The sequence below is a fragment of the Ambystoma mexicanum genome, chromosome 6q (genome assembly GCF_040938575.1).
Source record: "Ambystoma mexicanum isolate Mex_15411 chromosome 6q, UKY_AmexF1_1, whole genome shotgun sequence".
In the NCBI taxonomy this organism is placed as follows: domain Eukaryota; kingdom Metazoa; phylum Chordata; class Amphibia; order Caudata; family Ambystomatidae; genus Ambystoma; species Ambystoma mexicanum.
The window spans coordinates 974441853-974461853 of NC_090937.1; the positions used below are offsets into that span (position 1 = coordinate 974441853).

Here is a 20001-nt window from a genome sequence, read left to right on the forward strand (position 1 = left end):
CACCCAAGGTTAGCACAAGAAAGTTAAAGGGGGAGCCCCTAGGGCAACCCAGCAACAACAGGCACTTATTGCCAATAAGTTGTTAAACATGATAACTTTAAAAAGACCCTATGGAGAGTCTTAAAAATGACACCCATAAAAAGAGTTAAAGACAGGTGAGTGTGGAAAAAGGTTCCCACTCACTGAGGTATTAATGGAAAATATCTCACTAGAAAAGCAAAAGGTTCTGGAGTTGAACCAGGCAAGGAAGATTTACCAGCCCTGTGGAAATCTTACCTAACAACTAGTCGTCCAACCAACCAAGGGAAATCTTAAACATTATTTGAGAAAAAATTAACCCTAAAGCACTAAAACACTCCTAATAACTACCAACATTTCTTTGAAGATCTACACACCTTTCTTGAATCAAAAATAACAAACATCTGAGGAAACTTTGCCAGCATCCCAATGCTCTTGGCTAACCCCTCCCCAATATCACCCACCACATGCACACCCCTATAATTTTTTAATGCAATGGAGGTAGATGAATTGACAACATTCAGCAGGTCAATGCCCAGTGGCTTGCTTCAAAGACCTTATTTCCATTTTAGCACCAGACATCGCTAATATTCTTCTTGCATTCATCTAAAGGGGTCGGGGTGATTATATACATGAAACAAGCGGTTACCTTTCTGCTCCTTAAGAAACAAAACAAAAGAGATGATGGCTGTGAGGTTTAGAATTAATCTTACACCTCTGGCGTACATCTGGCAACCCAACAAACCATTGTTCTTCAGCCTGCCAAGCCATTACAGAAACTAGAAAGATCACATGCAAATCACCCCTTTTCCATGAGACCACATGCAACCCCAGACATTTCTCAGCCTGATTGCTCATGGTCTCGTGCAGAAGGGATGTGACCAAGTAGTTCGAGCTGAACTGCCCATACCTGGGTGAGACCAAGCCTAATTTGCATATGGTCTTACCACTTTCTGTAATAGCTTGACAGGCTGAGGAATGATGGTATGGAGGTTTGCTCAGTGCTAAACCAGAGGTTAGGATTAATTCCAAACCTTCCAGCCATCATCTCTTTTGTTTTTCTTAAGAAACAAATAGCCGCCTCGTTAAAGACAGAGTTCAAACCTCCCCTTGTTAAAGAAAATACTAGAATGAGAGGTGACACCCCAACTCCAAGAACATGTGGATCAACACAGGCTTTCATCCAACCAATAATAGGGCTTTATTCCAATGAGCGGAACAGGATCCGCCCTGAACAACATGAGAGAAGACCTCCAACTGTGCCTAGATGAAGGCAATCAGGCAGTCATTATTCCCCTCTACCTGTCAGTTGCCGATGATACTGTAGATTATGTCACCTTACCCCGCAGACATTATAGCAAACAAGGGTGCAGGGGACAACCCCGCTGTCCTTATTCACTATAATGCCACTGAATGGGGGATTTGGTTGAAATGTTCAGCCGTTTGAAATTTTCGGCCGTTCGAAATTCGACCAAATTTCCCATTCAGTTCATTATATTTGGTCAATTTGGGTAATTCAAAGAAAATGAAACCGTTATAATCCATAGCAACCAGAAGGCTACCCTCTTTGCCTATGTATTTTACACATTGTTTTGAATGCGTAATTCCACAAGGAGGAAAAAGATTACATTCAGAATGCCCAAAAGTGTCAATTTCTTGTGTTAATCATCTTTGCCCAGGTATTTACTTTTTGCCCAATGATTAGAACGAGGCACAATAATTACTATTAAACATTTCTAGAGAGATATTCCAGATATATTTCATTGGATATTTCATTTCATTGGATATGTCTCACCTTATGGTTTGAAGTTTGTAAACACTTGGGATACAGTTTTCATCCAATCTGTACCATTGGGTAAGAAGTCCTATTTCTTTATCGTAAGTTGCAACCGATTTGTTTTTGTTTACTTGCATTGCATCTTGTCCATCTTGGGTCATTTTCAGTTCATGTTTTAGATCACAATGAGCTTCAGCTATGCGTGCTTTAAACTCATGAGTGCTAGCCTCACTCTGTTGACTAGCAAGCTGACCAGAATCAAGACCGTTCAGTGACTTCACTTGCCCATCCGGTTCATCAGCTCCAATCAGTGCAGCTGGTTTTGACTGCTTTTGTTTGATTGTTTCCATCTTCATTTTCTCAATTGTGCCTTTTATCGTCTGAAAATCCTTTTGAGACAAGCTCACCGGGAGGACAAGGTGGTCATGTTTTTGTCCTAAGAAAGACTACAAGAAAATATGGAGAAGTTAATGTTCAAAATTTCAAATGAGCACTTCTTATATAAATGTTACCCCGGAGCATTATAGTATATAGGTTAATGCCATGCCCTTATCATTCCAAAGTAAATTCCAGCAAATGGCAGATAAAAGAACCACTTGTAAAAGTGAATTCAACATCTGCTCCCTCTTTTCCCATATGCAACATCTTTTCAACATAAACAGCTGTCTCTCTGTGCCCATTATTCATCTCCCATATTGTAGTAAATCGACTGCTAGTCCATGAGGTTTGACCACCATGCAGATGCATCAACAGCAGGTGTGTTCGGGGAACATGACAAGGAAGGAGGCTTGTGATTGTGTGTGCTTGGTTCAAGCCAACGGGTTCACTCAGCTGGCAGTCGATAGCTGTTGAAATAACTAGAGTAGATTTCTTAGGGCAAATGACCAGAAATTAGCACCAAGACTTGATCGCCTAATGACACCTAAGAAATGCTGTTATTACCCGTGAAAGCCAAAGGCCTTGGTGGTCTCGCTAGACACGGCACCTGTGTGAGACATGGTGAGGCCTGAGACTGCTCATAGCCATCCCCAGCTTTCCTATGAAGGAGAAAAGGGAATATGAATTTTGAAATCCTGGAGAGCAGTAACTCTTGAACCCAAAGGCTCAAGCCACGCAAAACCCCCATGCACATAGGAAAACTATGGGAGTTCCCAGGCAGCCCTTCCCCCGCACCTTCATTCCCTAATCCTTCCCACACAATGAGAGAAAGAGAGAGAAATAGAGAAAGAGAGAGAGATGAAGACAGAGAGCAAAAGAGATAGTGAACACCCAAGGTGTCTGCAATGGACAAAAATGGCAGAAGGGTTTATCAAACACTGGGCCTCATTACATGGAAGGCGGTGATCCAGGGTGCTATTAGCACCCTGGACCATGCCGGGAAATTACCGGCACCGCCTTGGCGGAAAGGGGATTTACCGCCCCATTCCAAGGTTGGTGGGGCGGTAAATCCCCCTTCCGCCATTGCCCTTCCCCATTCCCATTTCTGCCCCATAGGGCTCTATGGGAATGGGGAAGGCGCTAATTACGGCACCGCAATTTTGCGGTGCCGTAATTAGCTCCGAGGTCCCTTAGCGGGTTGGTTTTTAACGCCTGCAAAAAGCAGGCGTTAAAGCACCAACCCGCTAAGGGACCTCGTAGTAAGGCGGTAATGGTTAACGGTCACCGTTACCATTAACGGTGGCCGTTAACCATTACCGCCTTCCGTGTAATGAGGCCCACTGACATCTAACTCCCAGCCCGGCATGCTAACTGACACCCACAAAGTCTGCAATAGCGCCCTGCAGAGGTCCTCCATTACAAGTACCCATTCTCTGCTTCCCTCTACTCTAGCCTTGTTGTATAGCCAGCATTCCCTCACTCACAACCCCTCCTTAACCTTCATGCCATGCACTAACCAACATGCCAACAGCCGCCCCATGATATTCGCATGCATGCTGTGGATGCTTCCCAGCATGAAGCAACTGACCACCCAGGAACGCACAAACCGCAAACAATGTTTCTTACTACGTAGACGATTACCCACACCAAAGGGCTGATTCTGATTCACACCACCTTTTTAGCAACTGCAACATCGCTCTGCTGCTGCTTCTAGACAAACCTGCCCACCACATGCTTTTGCAAAACCCAAGAGACCTCGCAAACGGCAGAAGCTGTGCTGCTTATGACAAATAACATGAAATAGAATATGTATAAAACAGCCAGCGAGCAAATGCTTCTTGTAGGTGCACCCACCTGATCAGCTATACATAACAGGATTACCAGGGCCAAATCAAGCTCCAAGGAGCTCTTTTCAATTCTCAAAGAATTTGAGGGTAAATGCATGAGTAAACCAGCACCTGCTAAAGGCGCTGCTTGGTGCAAAATGACCTACGAAGAATTTTCCTCCAAAATCACCTGCCATGAGCTGCCTACTTTGGCACAACAGTGTTCTCTGCTTACTGACAGGGCTGTTTCCTTAGACCCGCTCAGCCCCCCAGTGACTCAAAATAAAAAAAACTCTGCTCAATTTGTATTTAAACAATGCTCTGGGCCCAGATTTGCATCATTGTGGCCGGCATGACACCCACTGCATGTCAGGGAGATAGCTCTTCCCTCAAACATCTTTAAGGACTGCACGAATGTCTTGACCCCATGGGTTATCAAATTGATTAACCGCTCATTCATGAAGGGTAATGTTCCCTTGTCTCTCAAGCAAGCATGGATCACCCCACTTTTGAAGAAAAACAATTTGGACCCCTCTATACCCAAACACACCCAGCCAATAACAAACGTCCCTGTTATGCTAAAAATCATGGATCGTGTGGCATATCTGCAACTAGCAGATTTCCTGGAATGTAACAACATCCTCAATCCCCGACCATCCGGCTTTAGAGCCAAGCATGTTACGGAAACCGCCATGTTGGACCTTAAAACCAATATCACCAGGATCATCGACATAGGTCAGCACACCCTTTTTATGCTCTTGGATCTCTCAGTGGCCTTTCACCTGGTCGATAATTCTTACTAGTGACCAGGTTGAACAAACAAGCTCACTGTATGGACACTGCCACTGAATGGCTATCATCCTTTCTGGGACCTCGGACTGCCAGAGTGGCAGACCTGAACAAATTATAGTATTGTGCATATATGGCAGACCTGAACAAATTACAGTATTGTGCAAGTACATTTATTTATTATTCTGTATTTTATTGTTGTCTTTCATGCACTTTTTCTATTGTGGAGATTTGTTCATTTATATGCATTTCACTATTCAGATTATCTATTTATAGGGTAATTTTTGTTCATATTGTTCTTCATATTTTCTAATAATTTGAAAAATGTGTGTGTTTTTTATTCTCAATAAAACACACTATTTATTTCAACACAAAAGATCCCTTTCTCTTACTTACCTCATTAGATTATATACTTTGGTTACTCAGGGGAATTCAATTATTATTTTTTGATATCTTTGATACCCAGTATGAATGAGTTTCTAAAGAAATTAGGTTACCTTTAAATTAATTTTTTACAGTTTTTGGAATCTCTTGTTGTTTAACAGAGTGGCAGTGGGCGGCATTAGATCTCTACCCTCGGCTATCACCTGTGGGTTTCCACAGGGGTCCTGCATCTACCCCACTTTGTTTAATATCCATGTCATGCCCCTTCTCGCTCTCTTGGATGACCTGGGTGTTCAGTATACCAACTATGCTGATGACACTCAGGTCATCCTGGAGTTACCAGGCATCTATGCTCAGGATGCTCTTGGTATCAACTCAATCTATGAGTCAATCCAGACATGGATGACAACCAACTCACTTGCCCTTAATACAGGAAAAACTGAGCTATTGATCAAGGCTTCTGCTCAACGACTCAAAAAACAGCACACTTGACAACGAGTCCTTTATCATCTCGGGTAGCAAAACTGAGTAGCAAGTAGTGTTAAAACATTGGGTGTTCTTCTTGATGCAGAGCTTACTATGAAACCTCATGTTGCCCACGTTCAAGCAACCTGTGGCTACATCTTATGAAACTTCTTAATTACATCCGTCCATACATTTCCTTCAGCAACAGTTCTCTGCTGGCCACTACTCTCGTGAACTCAAGCTTAGATCATTGCAACTCTACTGTTGGGTACATCACAAGCTAACATCAAGGCACTTCTTATTACCCAAAATGGTGCTGTCCGGGAAGTTCATGGTCTGTCCCAGAGAGATAATATCTCTGAGGCAAGGAGGGGGCTTCACTGGCCCCCCGTTAAACACTCTGTGACACACAAATTACTCACATTGACCTACAAATGCCAGAGCGATGAGGCACCTCAATATCTCATAGATAGCCTCAAGGTCTCCCGTCCCTGCCGCACCCTTCGGTTTCAAGACATGCACAGTTGGTGCAACCCAGGTTCAGGCTCATCAGACTCGGCAGAACCATCTTTGATGTCTACTGAATGGAATAAGCTTCCACTAGCCCTAAAATCAGTAAACTCCCTTAAAGATTTTAAAAAATTGACCAAGACCCATTTGTTCAATCTCAAACCAGATTAATTAACCTGTTAACTTGGTCTGTCTTGCTACCTGCTAGCTACCTTTTTCTGTTATCTGACTGCTCTATGTTTTATGTGCACCATGAGGCCTATGGGCGGGCGGCACTGTACAAGAATTAAGATGATTAAATAAATAAAAAAGAGCATCCATAGTGAAATGGAATTGCTTCTGAAATGCCAACTATTTCAAAGAGTCGCAAAGAGTGAGCCTTGAGATGAGGTGCCAGTGCCATAGCAAGGGAAATGATCCAAAGTGTGTCTATTGTTACTGCACCATACTGCCAGTGATCATCTGCACAGTCCTATGGCGTACCATTGCCTTGCTGGAGTCTCCAGAGGAACTGGCTTTGGTAGACAAGGCTGTGGTATGACCGAGGGGGAGGATCTCACAAACGCCACTTTCAGTAGATAAGGAAAGTAATGTCAAGGGGCAAAAGGAACAAGCAGAGAGGAACTGATAACTCAGACATGAAGCCTGAATGATATGATAGGTTATTTATAACGCACTTAATACCCATAGGTTTCTAAGCGCAGACCCAGGGATCAAATCTGTGTTGCTCTGTGTCGTCTTGCTTCCAAGGCGAGCACTTTGCCGCTGAGCTATCCTCCCGAAGGAGGTGGTGGTTATGACCCGGAGAAAGACAGAAAGATCCAGTGAGTAGAAGCCGAGGCGCTATGAGTGATGGAGGCCGGGTGAGTAAATAATGAAGGGCTGAGACAGAGAAAGAGCCATCAGTAGCATGCCAAAGCCCAAGAAAAGAGCGAGAAATATAACTAGCAACTGAAGTGCATGTTGGGAGTTGGAGTCTGGAGAATTCCCAATGAAGCGTACGAGACATAAAGCGAGAAGAAAGCACGAGTGGTTTTAAGAGATCGAAAGCAAGAAAACAAATTTTGGAAGTTGTGATTCTAAAACTCCTCAATGCAAAGTGTGTGTCACTGAGAGGCCACAAAAGGACCACAGTGAACTGCTTAGCACAAGAGGTGCTGAGAAGGAAAGAAAGCGAACCAGTGAGGAATTGTTTATTGGAAGATATGGAGTGTGAGAAATGTGAGAAGCAAGTTTGTGCACGTTGGAAGGGAAGGAAATCAGGAGAAGATGTTTTAGAAGTTGTGGTTCTAAACCTTCACAGTGCAAAGCGTGTGGCAATGAAAGCCCTCAAGGGAACGGTTTCCTGGGAGTTGGCATCTTATCACACCCCAACATGGAACAAGAAGCTCTAAAAGAGCAAGACTGTTACCAAAGATAAGTACAGACAAGGCTAGGCGTTCCAAGATAGCGATTCGAGGAATGCAAAGTAAAGATGAACTGTGAAGCATGGTAACCACTCCTAAAAAAGAAGAGCCACCTGAGAAGGAGTGTCACTAGACAACAGGAAACAGACACTTGGATAGGTAGGCAGAACCAGGACCAGCTGAGACAGGAATATACTAAGTAGGAAAAAGAGTACGAAAGCCCTAATGAGAAGAAAATATGTCTTTTATTGATACGATAAACAAGTTTGTTTGCATTTTATATGAATTATGACATCATCCATTGGCCGCCACATATCCATTTACTGTGCAACTGATGCCTAGCCACTGATGCAGCTTCCATATGTGGAAACTGACTTGTATATAGCTATGGTCTTTCATGCCCATTAAGTCTATCCTTATGAGCACTGTGCACTATTAACACTGCAGACTCAATTTGTTCTTCCCCTTTATTGATTTATTTCATTTATAAAGCGCACACAAAACCCAGAGGTATCGCAGGGCTGTTACAGACCAGTGGCTTGCAAGCAATCAGAAACACTGATACCGAGAGTAATACAGGTTACAAGGGGCAACACATTCTAAGTAAACAACCAGGTTTTGAGGGCTTTTCGGAATGCCCAATATGAGGGTTCAGCTCTTAGAGTGGGAGGCAGAGAGTTTATCTTACCTACCCTTTGTTTATCCCTTCCCTTTTGAGGGTTTATTGTTATTGTTATTGTTATTGTTCTTTTGCATTTATATAGCGCCTTATATACCATTGGTATGGTCTGAAGGCGCTGGTAGGTTGAACGCCCTTGGGAACCGAAGTTCAGATCAGTAGAGGGAGTAGAGAGAGTCAAAGGTGCGTGTGGGCACCATGTATGTGTGCAGCTTGTGCGGTATTCGTGTAATAGCTGCTTCTTAGCGGTAGGTGTGGTGGTTGAGGGGTCAGGAGTATGTGTTCGTTCTGGCAGGATTAATCCAGACCGGATGTGGCTGCGTTAGGCCTGAGGAGAACGCCTGGCTGGGGGTGTGTAACCAGCAGTGTTTACATAGAGTGATGTGGAGTATGAGACGGATGTTGGTATGAGAACAGTTATACCGAATGGTGTCATAGTATCTCTGTGTTCTAGTTGAGTGGTGGTGTAAAGGAGAGAGTAAGCATATGGTGGGTTATATGGTCAATTCAAGTGTTTTCTAAAAATGTTCTAAAGAGGCTATTGGGAACACTTCTAAATTCTACTTTCTTAGAGAGGCTATTGGGGACACTTCTAAATTCAACTTTCACAGAGAGGCTATTGGGCATACTTCTATAGTCAGTTTTCACAAAAGGCTATTGGGACACTTCTAGGTTCAACTTTCCACAGAGGCTATTGGGCACATTTCTAAATTCTACTTTCACAGAGGGGCTATTGGGGACACTTCTAAATTCTACTTTTCACAGAGAGGCTATTGAGAACACTTCTAGGTTCAACTTTTCACAGAGGCTATAGGGCACATTTCTAAATTCTACTTTCACAGAGAGGCTATTTGGGACACTTTTAAATTCTACTTTTCACAGAGAGGCTATTGGGAATACTTCTAGGTTCAACTTTCACAGAGGCTATTGGGCACATTTCTAAATTTAACTTTAACAGAGAGGCTATTGGGCACACTTCTAAAATCGACTTTTCACAGAGGCTATTGGGCACACTTCTAAATTCAACTTTAACAAAGAGCCTATTGAGGACTCTTCTAAATTCAACTTTCACAGAAGCTATTAGGCACACTTCCAAATTCAACTTTAACAAAGAGGCTATTGAGGACACTTCTAAATTCAGTTTTTACAAAAGGCTATTGGGGACACTTCTAAATTCAACTTTAACAAAGAGGCTATTGGGGACACTTCTAAATTCCGTTTTTACAAACGGCTATTGGGCACACTTCTAAATTCAACTTTCACAGAGGCTATTAGGCACACTTCCAAATTCAACTTTAACAAAGAGGCTATTGAGGACACTTCTAAATTCAGTTTTTACAAAAGGCTATTGGGGACACTTCTAAATTCAACTTTAACAAAGAGGCTATTGAGGACACTTCTAAATTCAGTTTTTACAAAAGGCTATTGGGGACACTTCTAAATTCAACTTTAACAAAGAGGCTATTGGGGACACTTCTAAATTCAACTTTAACAAAGAGGCTATTGGGGACACTTCTAAATTCAACTTTAACAAAGAGGCTATTGAGGACACTTCTAAATTCAGTTTTTACAAAAGGCTATTGGGGACACTTCTAAATTCAACTTTAACAAAGAGGCTATTGGGGACACTTCTAAATTCAACTTTAACAAAGAGGCTATTGGGGACACTTCTAAATTCAACTTTAACAAAGAGGCTATTGAGGACACTTCTAAATTCAGTTTTCACAGGAGGCTATTGGGCACACTTCTAGAATCGACTTTTCACAGAGGCTATTGAGGACACTTCTAACATGCTAACGATCCCATTTCTATCTAGATGCGACGCAGGCTAGGGTTCAGAATTCTAGGTGTGGTGCATGTTAAGAATACCAATTCTTATCTAGATGCGGTGCAAGCTAAAGCTCAGTTCCCTACACGTGTGGCACTAGCTAAAGTTGGCAAGTAAGTTCATGTGCATCGTAAGGCAGTATTTGCAATACATTTACAGTGGTCGCAAGTCTTCCTAGGTATGTCTTGATTTAAGTCTATGGCAGTCTATGCTATGGAAGGTAAGGTAGAGTGACAGGGGCTTTCTGGAGTAGAGTGATTGCTCTACACCCCACCCATGCCATACTCACAGTTTTGTTGGTGTCTGGCTTCCTTTGCTTCCCCTGCGGACACCTGCAGACACGTCCTGGAGCCGCCAATGTCGGAGCCGCCCTTTGCCCCGGGCCCTTAGCCGCAAGGGCTGCCGGGCAGGGGGCTGCCCTGGAAGGGTCAGTCAAAAGGGGCCAGCAAGCCAATCAGACCACGGGGGACGGCTGGGGGCGGGAGGAGGGAGGAGAGGGGAAGCAGGGACACGGGGCGGACAACGCTGCAGGCAGGGCCCGGGGGGCTCAAGCAAGAAAACAAGGCCCAGATCACAAGGCCCAAGAGGGAATGGGCTCGCACCCACGCTCACCTGAATACGCCCGGATGGAAAGGCGGTCGGGAGCTGGGACGGCGACTAGGTTCGCCGGCTGCCTTACAGCAGCCAATCAGACCACGGGGGACGGCTGGGGGCGGGAGAAGGGAGGAGAGGGGAAGCAGGGACACGGGGCGGACAACGCTGCAGGCAGGGCCCGGGGGGCTCAAGCAAGAAAACAAGGCCCAGATCACAAGGCCCAAGAGGGAATGGGCTCGCACCCACGCTCACCTGAATACGCCCGGAAGGAAAGGCGGTCGGGAGCTGGGACGGCGACTAGGTTCGCCGGCTGCCTTACAGCAGCCAATCAGACCACGGGGGACGGCTGGGGGCGGGAGGAGGGAGGAGAGGGGAAGCAGGGACACGGGGCGGACAACGCTGCAGGCAGGGCCCGGGGGGCTCAAGCAAGAAAACAAGGCCCAGATCACAAGGCCCAAGAGGGAATGGGCTCGCACCCACGCTCACCTGAATACGCCCGGATGGTCATTGCAACGAACCTTGCATCGAGGTGCCTTTGCATCGAATATTTTCCATTTAAAAAATGTGCATCAAATGCTTTTTTTTCTTTTTGTTTTGGGGGTAGGGAAGTCCCCCCAGAGACCTCCATTTTTCACCCTTAAAAATCCACCTAAACAAAAATTAACCCTTTACCCCCAAAAAACATGCATTCAATGCACATTTTTAGATGCAAAAAATGTGATGCAAATGCATTCGATGGTATTGCGTTTGATGCAATGACCAGATACCCGTTTGAGTTTTGGCAAATAGGTGATACCTAGTGAGGATGAGCTAGCTGATGGCAGTATGGGTCTTAAGCCTCTGAGTGAATTTCTCAGTCACCGTATCTTGTTTATGTTTAACCTCATAGGTGAGCATCTTTACTTTGGGTACTATAGGCCAGAGTTTGCGGTGAAGCACTGCAAAGTGATGTTTATCTATGCCCCTGTGTCGACGAGTACAGGCATGTCTGTTGACTGTATTCTTATTTTGCGTGTTAGGTGCCGACACTGGCCTGATTTAGGCGTACAGATGGTGAAGATGAAGAATACTTCTTCCCCGGTGTCTCCGTCTGAATGCTCTGGCGGCACTAATCAGACACCAGCTCCCTAAGGTAGCATTTACAGGACAACGAGTGTCTGCAAGCAGCTTGAGTGGCCTGGCTTTGACTTTTGCCGCCAGAGCATTCAAGCCTAAGATACACAGCAGTGTTATCAAATGTAAACCTGCTCAAATTGATGATGCTCCATAGAAACATTAATTGTGACATGTTTTCTTTAATTTATGGCAGGGTGTAAGCACCGTTTAAAACTATTTGAAGAGAATGGGGTGAACATTCCATTAAACAGCTTAGAGAAGTGTTTGCATCAACGGTACTATTTCATTTCATCACCTGCAATGTCCATCCCCTGGCATTTTAACGCGTACATTCTAACGAAAAGTCATTGTTTCATTTTTTGGGGGGAGGGTTACTTATTTGTACCTATTCCCTACCCACCAAACCCTTATCTGCCCTTCCCCCCCTAAAAAATTCAATGAGCATATTCATTGTAGTATACAGGTTAAAATGTCAGGGGATGAAATTGTAGGCGATGAAAGGACGTTGTACTGCGTCAAGTAACCCTCCGGGGACTGTAATGGAAGGTAGCTATGGAAAACAGACTCACAACGCTTAAGTGTGTCTTTTTTCCATGGCAGACCTTCACTTGGGAAGGGAGAATTGAAGAGAGGGCGAGGAATGATTGGCGGACCAGAACGGCACAGTCAGGAGAGGTGTATGGACTAAAAGCAGAGCTGTGAATGCAAGTGATGAGATTCAAGCACTCTATGTGATGTGCTGAAGAGTCAGACAAGTGAGGGGAGGAGATCTAGGATGGTTGAAGCATTCAGAGATCTGAGGCAATACATGGCAGAGTACACTGAAACACAGCTGAACAATCACATCGCCAGCATTCAGACCGCAGTGGGGGATGTTGCCATGCAAGGAGACCAGAGGTGCCGCTGGAGACCAGAGTCAGAAACAGGACGGTAGGTGAGCTAGAGGAAGACCGCAGATCTGACACAATGCTTTAATTAATTCAGAGTCCCAGGGAGTCACAGAATGCCGAGATGATGGGGACAAAAGAAGGGCCTCAGAGAGCTATCAGGTGTCCCCATGAATGTCCTCATACATAATGTCGCCGGGAAAAGCATTTGGAGACATTATATATGGTGACATTATGTATGGGGACAGGTTGCAGGGATCTCCTCTGCTACTGTTGTAAAAATAGAAAAAAAAGGGGGGTTTCGGGTTTGTCGCCTGCATGTTCAATGTAATAATGGCTCTGCAAAAAAACTGCAACTTTATTTTGTCAGGAGACATTATTGCGGGGCATTATTACATGGAACCCTCAGGGAGCATTAAGGTGTACACATTCTTGGAATCTGGAGGAGAGAAGGGACTGGCCTACAGGTGCTCGATTGCAGGTATAAGAAAAGAAGCCATTAAGAAACAACAACAAGCACAGCACTCCAGGAAGTGAAGTCCAAAAGCATTCATTGAACTAAAAAAGATAGCAAATACTAAGAAAACACTGCATTCTGGGAGGTGAGGTTCCAAAGCATTTAATGAAAGCAATTGCTAATAGAAAAAATGCTGCATACTGGGAAGTGAAGTCCCAAAGCATTCAATAAAGAAGAAAAAAAAGGAAAATTTAAAAACAACACTTCCTTCAGGGAAGTTGCGTCCCAAAGCATTTAGTGATTGAGAAAGAGGTTGTGAATTCAAAAACAAGGTTACTCTCTGGGAAGTGAAGTCCCAAAGCAGTCTGTTAATGAGAAAGCCGCTATTTTCAAAAGAAACAGTGAATTCCGGGAGGAGAGTGCACAGTGCCAAAGCATCTGGTGAATGAGAAAGAGTCTAAAAATAGGAATACAACACGCAAAGCACTTCATTATAACGAGAAATGCTGCATTCTAGGAATTGAATGTTAAGTCTCCAAACTATTCTGGGAATGAAAAGGAAAGTGTTCAGAAAAAATGCTGCATTCTGAAGTAGAAAGAGAGATAACATACTAATAACACAGTATCCTGTGGGAATTGAAACCAAAGACCCAAGGCACTTTGTTAATGAGAAGGGAACTGTATATAAACAATGACCATTTCATTCTCTGGGGTAGAGTTAAAGTCCCTAAGCATTTTCTAAGTAGGAAGGAATTGTGGATACAAAGATAAGGCTTATTCTAGGGTTTGGGGTAGCTGCCTCATAGCATTATAAGGATGAAAATAAAGGCTAGAGCGTATGCAGGAAGGCGTTTCATCTTACTACAGGTGAGGGGAGCCAGAGGTTATCAACTACGTCTAAAGAGGATGGACAGCAACCTCAACTCGAGAAGGAGTTTCCCAGGATACAGCTAATTCCTCAAGAATATCTGGGGAATGAAGTAAAACCACAAGGCCTTGGTTGGCATCTCCGGTACCAGTAGACGACAAGTCGCCCAGAAGACCCAAACTCGAAAGGAGGGAGGAGGAAGCCTGAGGGATGGAGATGACAAAAGAAAGGGGGAGCAGCAAGGAGGAAGGTGGCCAGGGCAGAATCTAGAGAAGAAAATCCTTTTGGTCATGAGATTACATTGTTTGAGTACGAACAGTGCTGCTCCACCACCTGCATTTTGATGGGTATGAAGTGTTTAACTGTAACGTATGCAAAGAGGCCTCGGAGATCTAAAAGGTAGAGCACCCCACTGTGAAATATTTTAGCAGTAATTTGTGGAGTTAACCACACACTATTTCACTATTGGCTCAATATAGAACTGTGCCCCGCCTTCCTTTTTGCACAGGGCACCGCAGGCCCTGACATTTTTAATTTTACTGACGGGCCAGTGCTTTTGATGATACGAAGTTTCAAACTTTAATCATCATGTACGTGAGTCAATTCTCGTGCCCTTATTTTTCGCATGTTTGCCTCATTATTTGTATACTACTGCCGTTTTGGAAAATCTGAATGCTATTGGCTTGGTGGTTTCTCACGTAATGGATGCTCCAAAGTCATCCAATCCCTTAGCTGCCAAACAGGAAGTCATTACAGTTCGACTTTAGGTTCAAAAGATGAGCAAATATTCCCCCCTCAGATCGGCCCATTCATTTCTTATCAACAAGCAAACACACCAGATCTTGTATTATCCGCACCACTGTTTTTCCTATTTCTGAATTTGAAGAAAACGTGTACTTTGCAGGTTATGTTATGTTATTGAGATGTATACCTTGCACCACTGCCATTTTCATGGTCTCCAGTCGCTCAGGGGGATATGAAAAGGAAGGATGGTTAGGGTGGGGTTAGTTAATGGGATGAGAGGGAGAGCGGAAGAGAGCTTTTTGCTGTGCTGTTGGTAGCTTCAGATCGAAAAAACAATGTGTGCTGGGTTTGCTTCTAGACGTTATGTGATTTGGTGGCGTTTTGGTTCATGGGTCTGCATGTGGTCATTTTGTGTGTCTGTGCTGTGGTGCTGTGGGTTTAGTGTGTTGAGATTTAGAGGGGTGTCAGGTGATGTGTCTAGTTTGCTGTGTGGTTTCAGTTTGGTGCTCTGTTAGAGGTGCATGGGTGTGTTGTAATTGGTGGTTAAGAGGCGTGTTTGTTGGAAAGTGGAGAGTTTTTGGAGCGTTAGTGGTGAGAGAGCTTGTGGGAGCTAGTAGGCTACTTTGGTTCATTTAGGGTTATGGTTCCATTATGTGGTGGTTAGCAATGTTATGGTTTATTTCCGTTCGCGTGTTCAGTTCAGTTGATTCTATTTTGGTGGTACCATGGTCTCAGTGGCTCTCCTGGTTTCGGCATTGGTTGTTTTTCTTGGATACCACTTTCTGTTTAAATTGGTGAGTTAAAGAACCAGGTTTTTAGGAGTTTCCTGAATTGTAGGTGTTCTTCTTTTGTGCGTAGTTCCTTGGGGAGTGAGTTCTAAAGTCTTGCTGAGATGCATGAGGATGCTGATCCTCCATATTTGATTTTTGAGTATTGCTTTGGTTCGAGGCGTTAGTCATTGTGTGATCTCAGAGTTTGTTTTGGTCTGTATGAGATGGAGGTTTTTCCTTGGATGAATTCTGCTCCTTATCCATGAACCGCTCTGTGGGTTAGGCAAAGTGTTCTAAAGTAAATACTTTTTTAAATGGTAGCCCAGACCATCCAGCTGATAGCGATTTTGCGATCCTGTAAAATGCTGCGAAAACTGACCTTTTTCAAAAAAGCATAAAACAGCAGTTTATGCAAAAACGACTGCAAAACGCTTATTTTGCAAAAACTGCAGTTTAAAAAATACCGCAAAAAGACAGGTTCTGAAAACCTTTTTTTGATGCAAGTAAAAAAATGCGCAAGCCCATCTCATCACTTGAGCCCCAAAAATTAGTCCAATCCACAAAAGGTCATCAGAATGGGCGCATCCCATATACGCCGATTCAGATGGCCTTGTTCACCTCTTTGCGCAAATCAAGGGGCGTTTCTGTGTATTTAAAAGTGCATCCCGAATTTACAAACAGGATTCGCTTTTAAATGTGCAAAATAGTAGGCACACTATGAGCCTGCTTTGAATAGGAAGGAGGGGGACTGTGCACTGCATGATAGGGTCATGCCTGACCCGGTCCTGCAACATTGTATTTTAAGCATGACAGCAGAGGTATGGGCCTGTCATGATGAAATGCGCTGGGAGCCTGCAGAACGTATTGAACGGAGATCCAATGTATTGAAGGCGGCTGGCCAGCGCATCATTTGCGCCACAGTTCAGCCCATGGAAATGCGCAGGTCACCTTTGAGAGCAGAGAGGAAGCATTGTAGCAGTGGACCAGAAATCAGAGCAGGAGCAGCGGACCAGAAAGCAAAGGGACCGCGGGCAACAAGGGGAGCGGTGGGCTACAAAACAGAGAAGGAGCAGTTGACCAGAAAGAGGCAGTAAGGTTCACATTGCGAGATAGGATCAGTGAAGAGGGCAATAGAATGGGAGAACGCATGCAAGATGAAGAAGTTGCGAGAAAGAATGAAGGACTGTAGACTGCAGGAGGAATTAGGGAGTGTAAGGTGTGAGTATGATTTAGTTTGTGGCAGAGACTGGGTGTGCAAATTGTGACTTGGCAGTGTGACAGAGCGCATAAGTATGTGACTGACAAAAAACCATGCTTGACCTGGATGTGGATGTTGGGGTAGCCAAGGTGACTAGTGCTGTCATCTGCTGAGAAATGCTGGGCCTTGGGGTGGCATGGGGAGGTTCCCCTCTCTAACCCATCAGGCCACTTGCCAGAGGAAGGGACTCACCACACGGTCTCACCTGGGAACACTGTCCCTTTAAATGACTTGGTGAAGTGTAGCAGGCAGAACAATCAGGCGGTGACTCTTTGCCCCATGGCCCTCGAAAGGATTCCCAAAACTCAAAATCATAGTGTGCTACTGAAAAGTGTGTCCACAATAGTAAAATATGCATAAGTGGTAAACAAGCTAGTCAAAAGGTCAGAAGTCTTGCAGAAGAGGAGTCGGCAGTGCAGAGAAGACACTGTGAGCTGCAGTCAGGGATGTAATGCACCCACATAGCTAGCCACTGAACATGTCGGAGACAAGAGCCCTTTGAAGGTATCTACCGCCCATTACTGCGGCCCCACAACCCCACCAGAAACACAGCTGTAGCAAACTGACCATTCCTAAATTTCCAATCATGATCACTGAGTCATTATGATATACAGGGGAAGACGCTCAAGGGAAACAGTGGCCTCAAGAAAGGCCAAGGTCCTATAAAAGCTAGGAGGAGCATAGGGGAAGTGACGACATATGGAGACCGAGCAGGCGTAAAGGTTGTGTTGTGGTGCAGATGAGATTAGCTTCAGGTGCAGAAAGGGGGAGGTTGGAGAGAGGTGTATAGTAGGAAGGAGAAAAACGAGGCGACTTGGAGGGGAATTAGAAGTAAGGAAGAAGGAAAAACATCAGGAGAAATCAGGGAGGAGATTGAGTATAGTAGAGACGAAGAGGCAGTGAAGATGGAGTTAACAAAAGAAAGATGGAACATTAAAGCAGAGGAGATGTTTGCAATAAAGACTCGGGAGGAGGTGGAGGGCGTAAAAGAACTGCTGGAGGTGGAGGGAAGTGACAACAGTTGGTTAAGAACAAGGAGAGTCAGACGAAAGCAGGGAGAAGGTGTTAGTGAAGGTAGTAGGCAGCACTCAGCCTATATCAATGGGATGTGAATGGATGGGTGGAGGTGCGAGCATGTGGTGATGCGACATTAAGGGGGTGGACAGGCAGGAGAGAGCTAAAAGAAGAAGCTGAGAGGGGAAGCATGGTTCCTCTTAGTCATAAGACTGCCAATGGATAGACATAGATGGGTCATCGTGAACTAGAGATAGAACCATGCAACTGGGAAACCAACAGAGGGAAAATCTCCATCTTGTAGGAAGCTGGTTGCCTAACCCTCTGTAAAGGCTGCGGGGCCTGTTCAGTTGCCTACCAGACTCAACCTTTGCCACTAAAAGGCCCAGTGAGCAGGCCCTCTTGACACCTGGAGAAGGGGTATCCCACAGCCAGCTTGAAAACAGCAGAGAGGGCATATTATACAGCAGAACCAGAAAGGAAGTGTGCGGCATTCAATGCCCAGGAATTTGAGCATTGTATGGACAAATCATCTTTGCCAGGGAGGGACTCGCAGAACGGAAAAGTGTGCCAAGATTGACATTTGCACTAATGAAGAAACCATTATGCACTTTAAGTTACCTATTATTGAACACTAACATTTGGGGTTTTTGTGTGTACCAGTCCCCAGATTTATCCTACAGTTAAAACTGTTCTTGAAATGGGGTACCTGAAGAAATTATACTGACCCCTCTCCTCTCCCAGGACCAACACCACAGGAAATGTCTTTCCACTGTAGGGTACAGAAACACACTTGGTTAGGATCTCATAGAGGATAGAAAATGATATATTGAAAAAGATATTTTTTTTGTTCATGAATTATTTTCTATGATCCAACTTCATCAAGGGGTATCATATTTAAAAAAAGTCACATCAAATTGTATTTATACATAACATAATTATTGAAAAAACACTAGTACAAAAACACAGGAATTATACTTTATATCTACTTAGAGAAATGGCAGTAAATTAATCGATCAAAGAAGTGTTAGTTGTACACGACCATACACCCAACCTGAAGTGCCATTTCATTAACAAACATATTTTTGAACATTATCTATACAAATTGAAAGCTAAGAGATGTCGACACATTGGGCCTGATCACGACTTTGGCGGTAACCCTTAAATCCGGCGGTAGCGCTGTTACCGCCGGATTTAAGGGTCCGCCAGATCAGGACTTCGGCGGATTTTGCCCCAGCTTTGAGCTGGGGGGAAATCCGCCGGCAGTAAGAGCGCGAATTTTCCCCATTGAGCCCAATGGGGAATGGGGCATTCCCGAATGGGCTCAATGGGGAATGGGAAATTAGTGATCCGGCGCTATTAGCGCTGGGGAGTTCGGCGGTAGGGCTAATACCGCTGGCGGTAATACCGCCAGCGTTACCGCCAAAGTCGTGATCAGGCCCATTGTGTTTTGGCCTTATGGAGTGAACTGTCACATATTCCCTTTGTGTGTTGCAGCCTTCATCAGACAAGTGTTGTTGAAGAAATTCCAGACAAATGGACTCCAGTAGATAGAAAATTCAAGAATTGAGGAATTATATAGCCATATCTAAGACCAGAATATTACACAGAATAAAGACAGATTTCATTTATTTATTGGGTATTTATAATGCCCCTATACAGCAAATGGTGTTTCAAGGTGACGCAGGACAGAAGAGGAGTGGGGGCACAGGGATGAAGAATCACAGAACAGTTCTACTAGGCCTTGTGTCATTCAGGATAGTGCAAGTGCAGTAACAAGAAGTGCAGGGGAGGGGAACAGGGAAGGAAGAAGAGAAAAGGAGGGTCTTGAGAAGCTTACGGAACTTAAGGAGATCCGGCTCAAGCCTGAGAGGGGCAGGGAGGCCATTCCAGAGGGAGGCTCCTGCGGAACAGAGAGAGTTCTACCTCCCACAATGTGGCCGCAGGGAACAGAAAAACCAGACTTGTGACTTTCTCTGACACTTAAGTATCGTCAGCAGAGACTGACCAGGAACAACTGCTAACAGGAGGTGCATCTTTAACCACAAACCAGAGTGTCCCTCCACAACAACAGTTTTTTTCAAACGGGTAACCAAAGAGGGAGAAACAGAAGACGTTATCTGCCAAATGAGGACCAAGCAGTGGTACATGAATCAGTAGAACACCTAAAAATCCCCATTGTTACTTTTCACAACAGCAGATGCACGTATATCCTGACTGAGGGTAGGAACAA

The 20001-nt window shown here is 44.5% G+C and overlaps 1 protein-coding gene across 1 annotated transcript in view; it reads right to left on the reverse strand.

Annotated features, from left to right (window-relative positions):
• Window positions 1-20001, reverse strand: part of LOC138516394 (uncharacterized) — a 746393-nt gene that overhangs the window by 478076 nt on the left and 248316 nt on the right. Inside the window, exon 9 of the mRNA XM_069631475.1 lies at window positions 1814-2241. Coding sequence (XP_069487576.1) covers window positions 1814-2241 — 428 coding nt within the window. The remainder of the gene's footprint in view (window positions 1-1813; window positions 2242-20001) is intronic.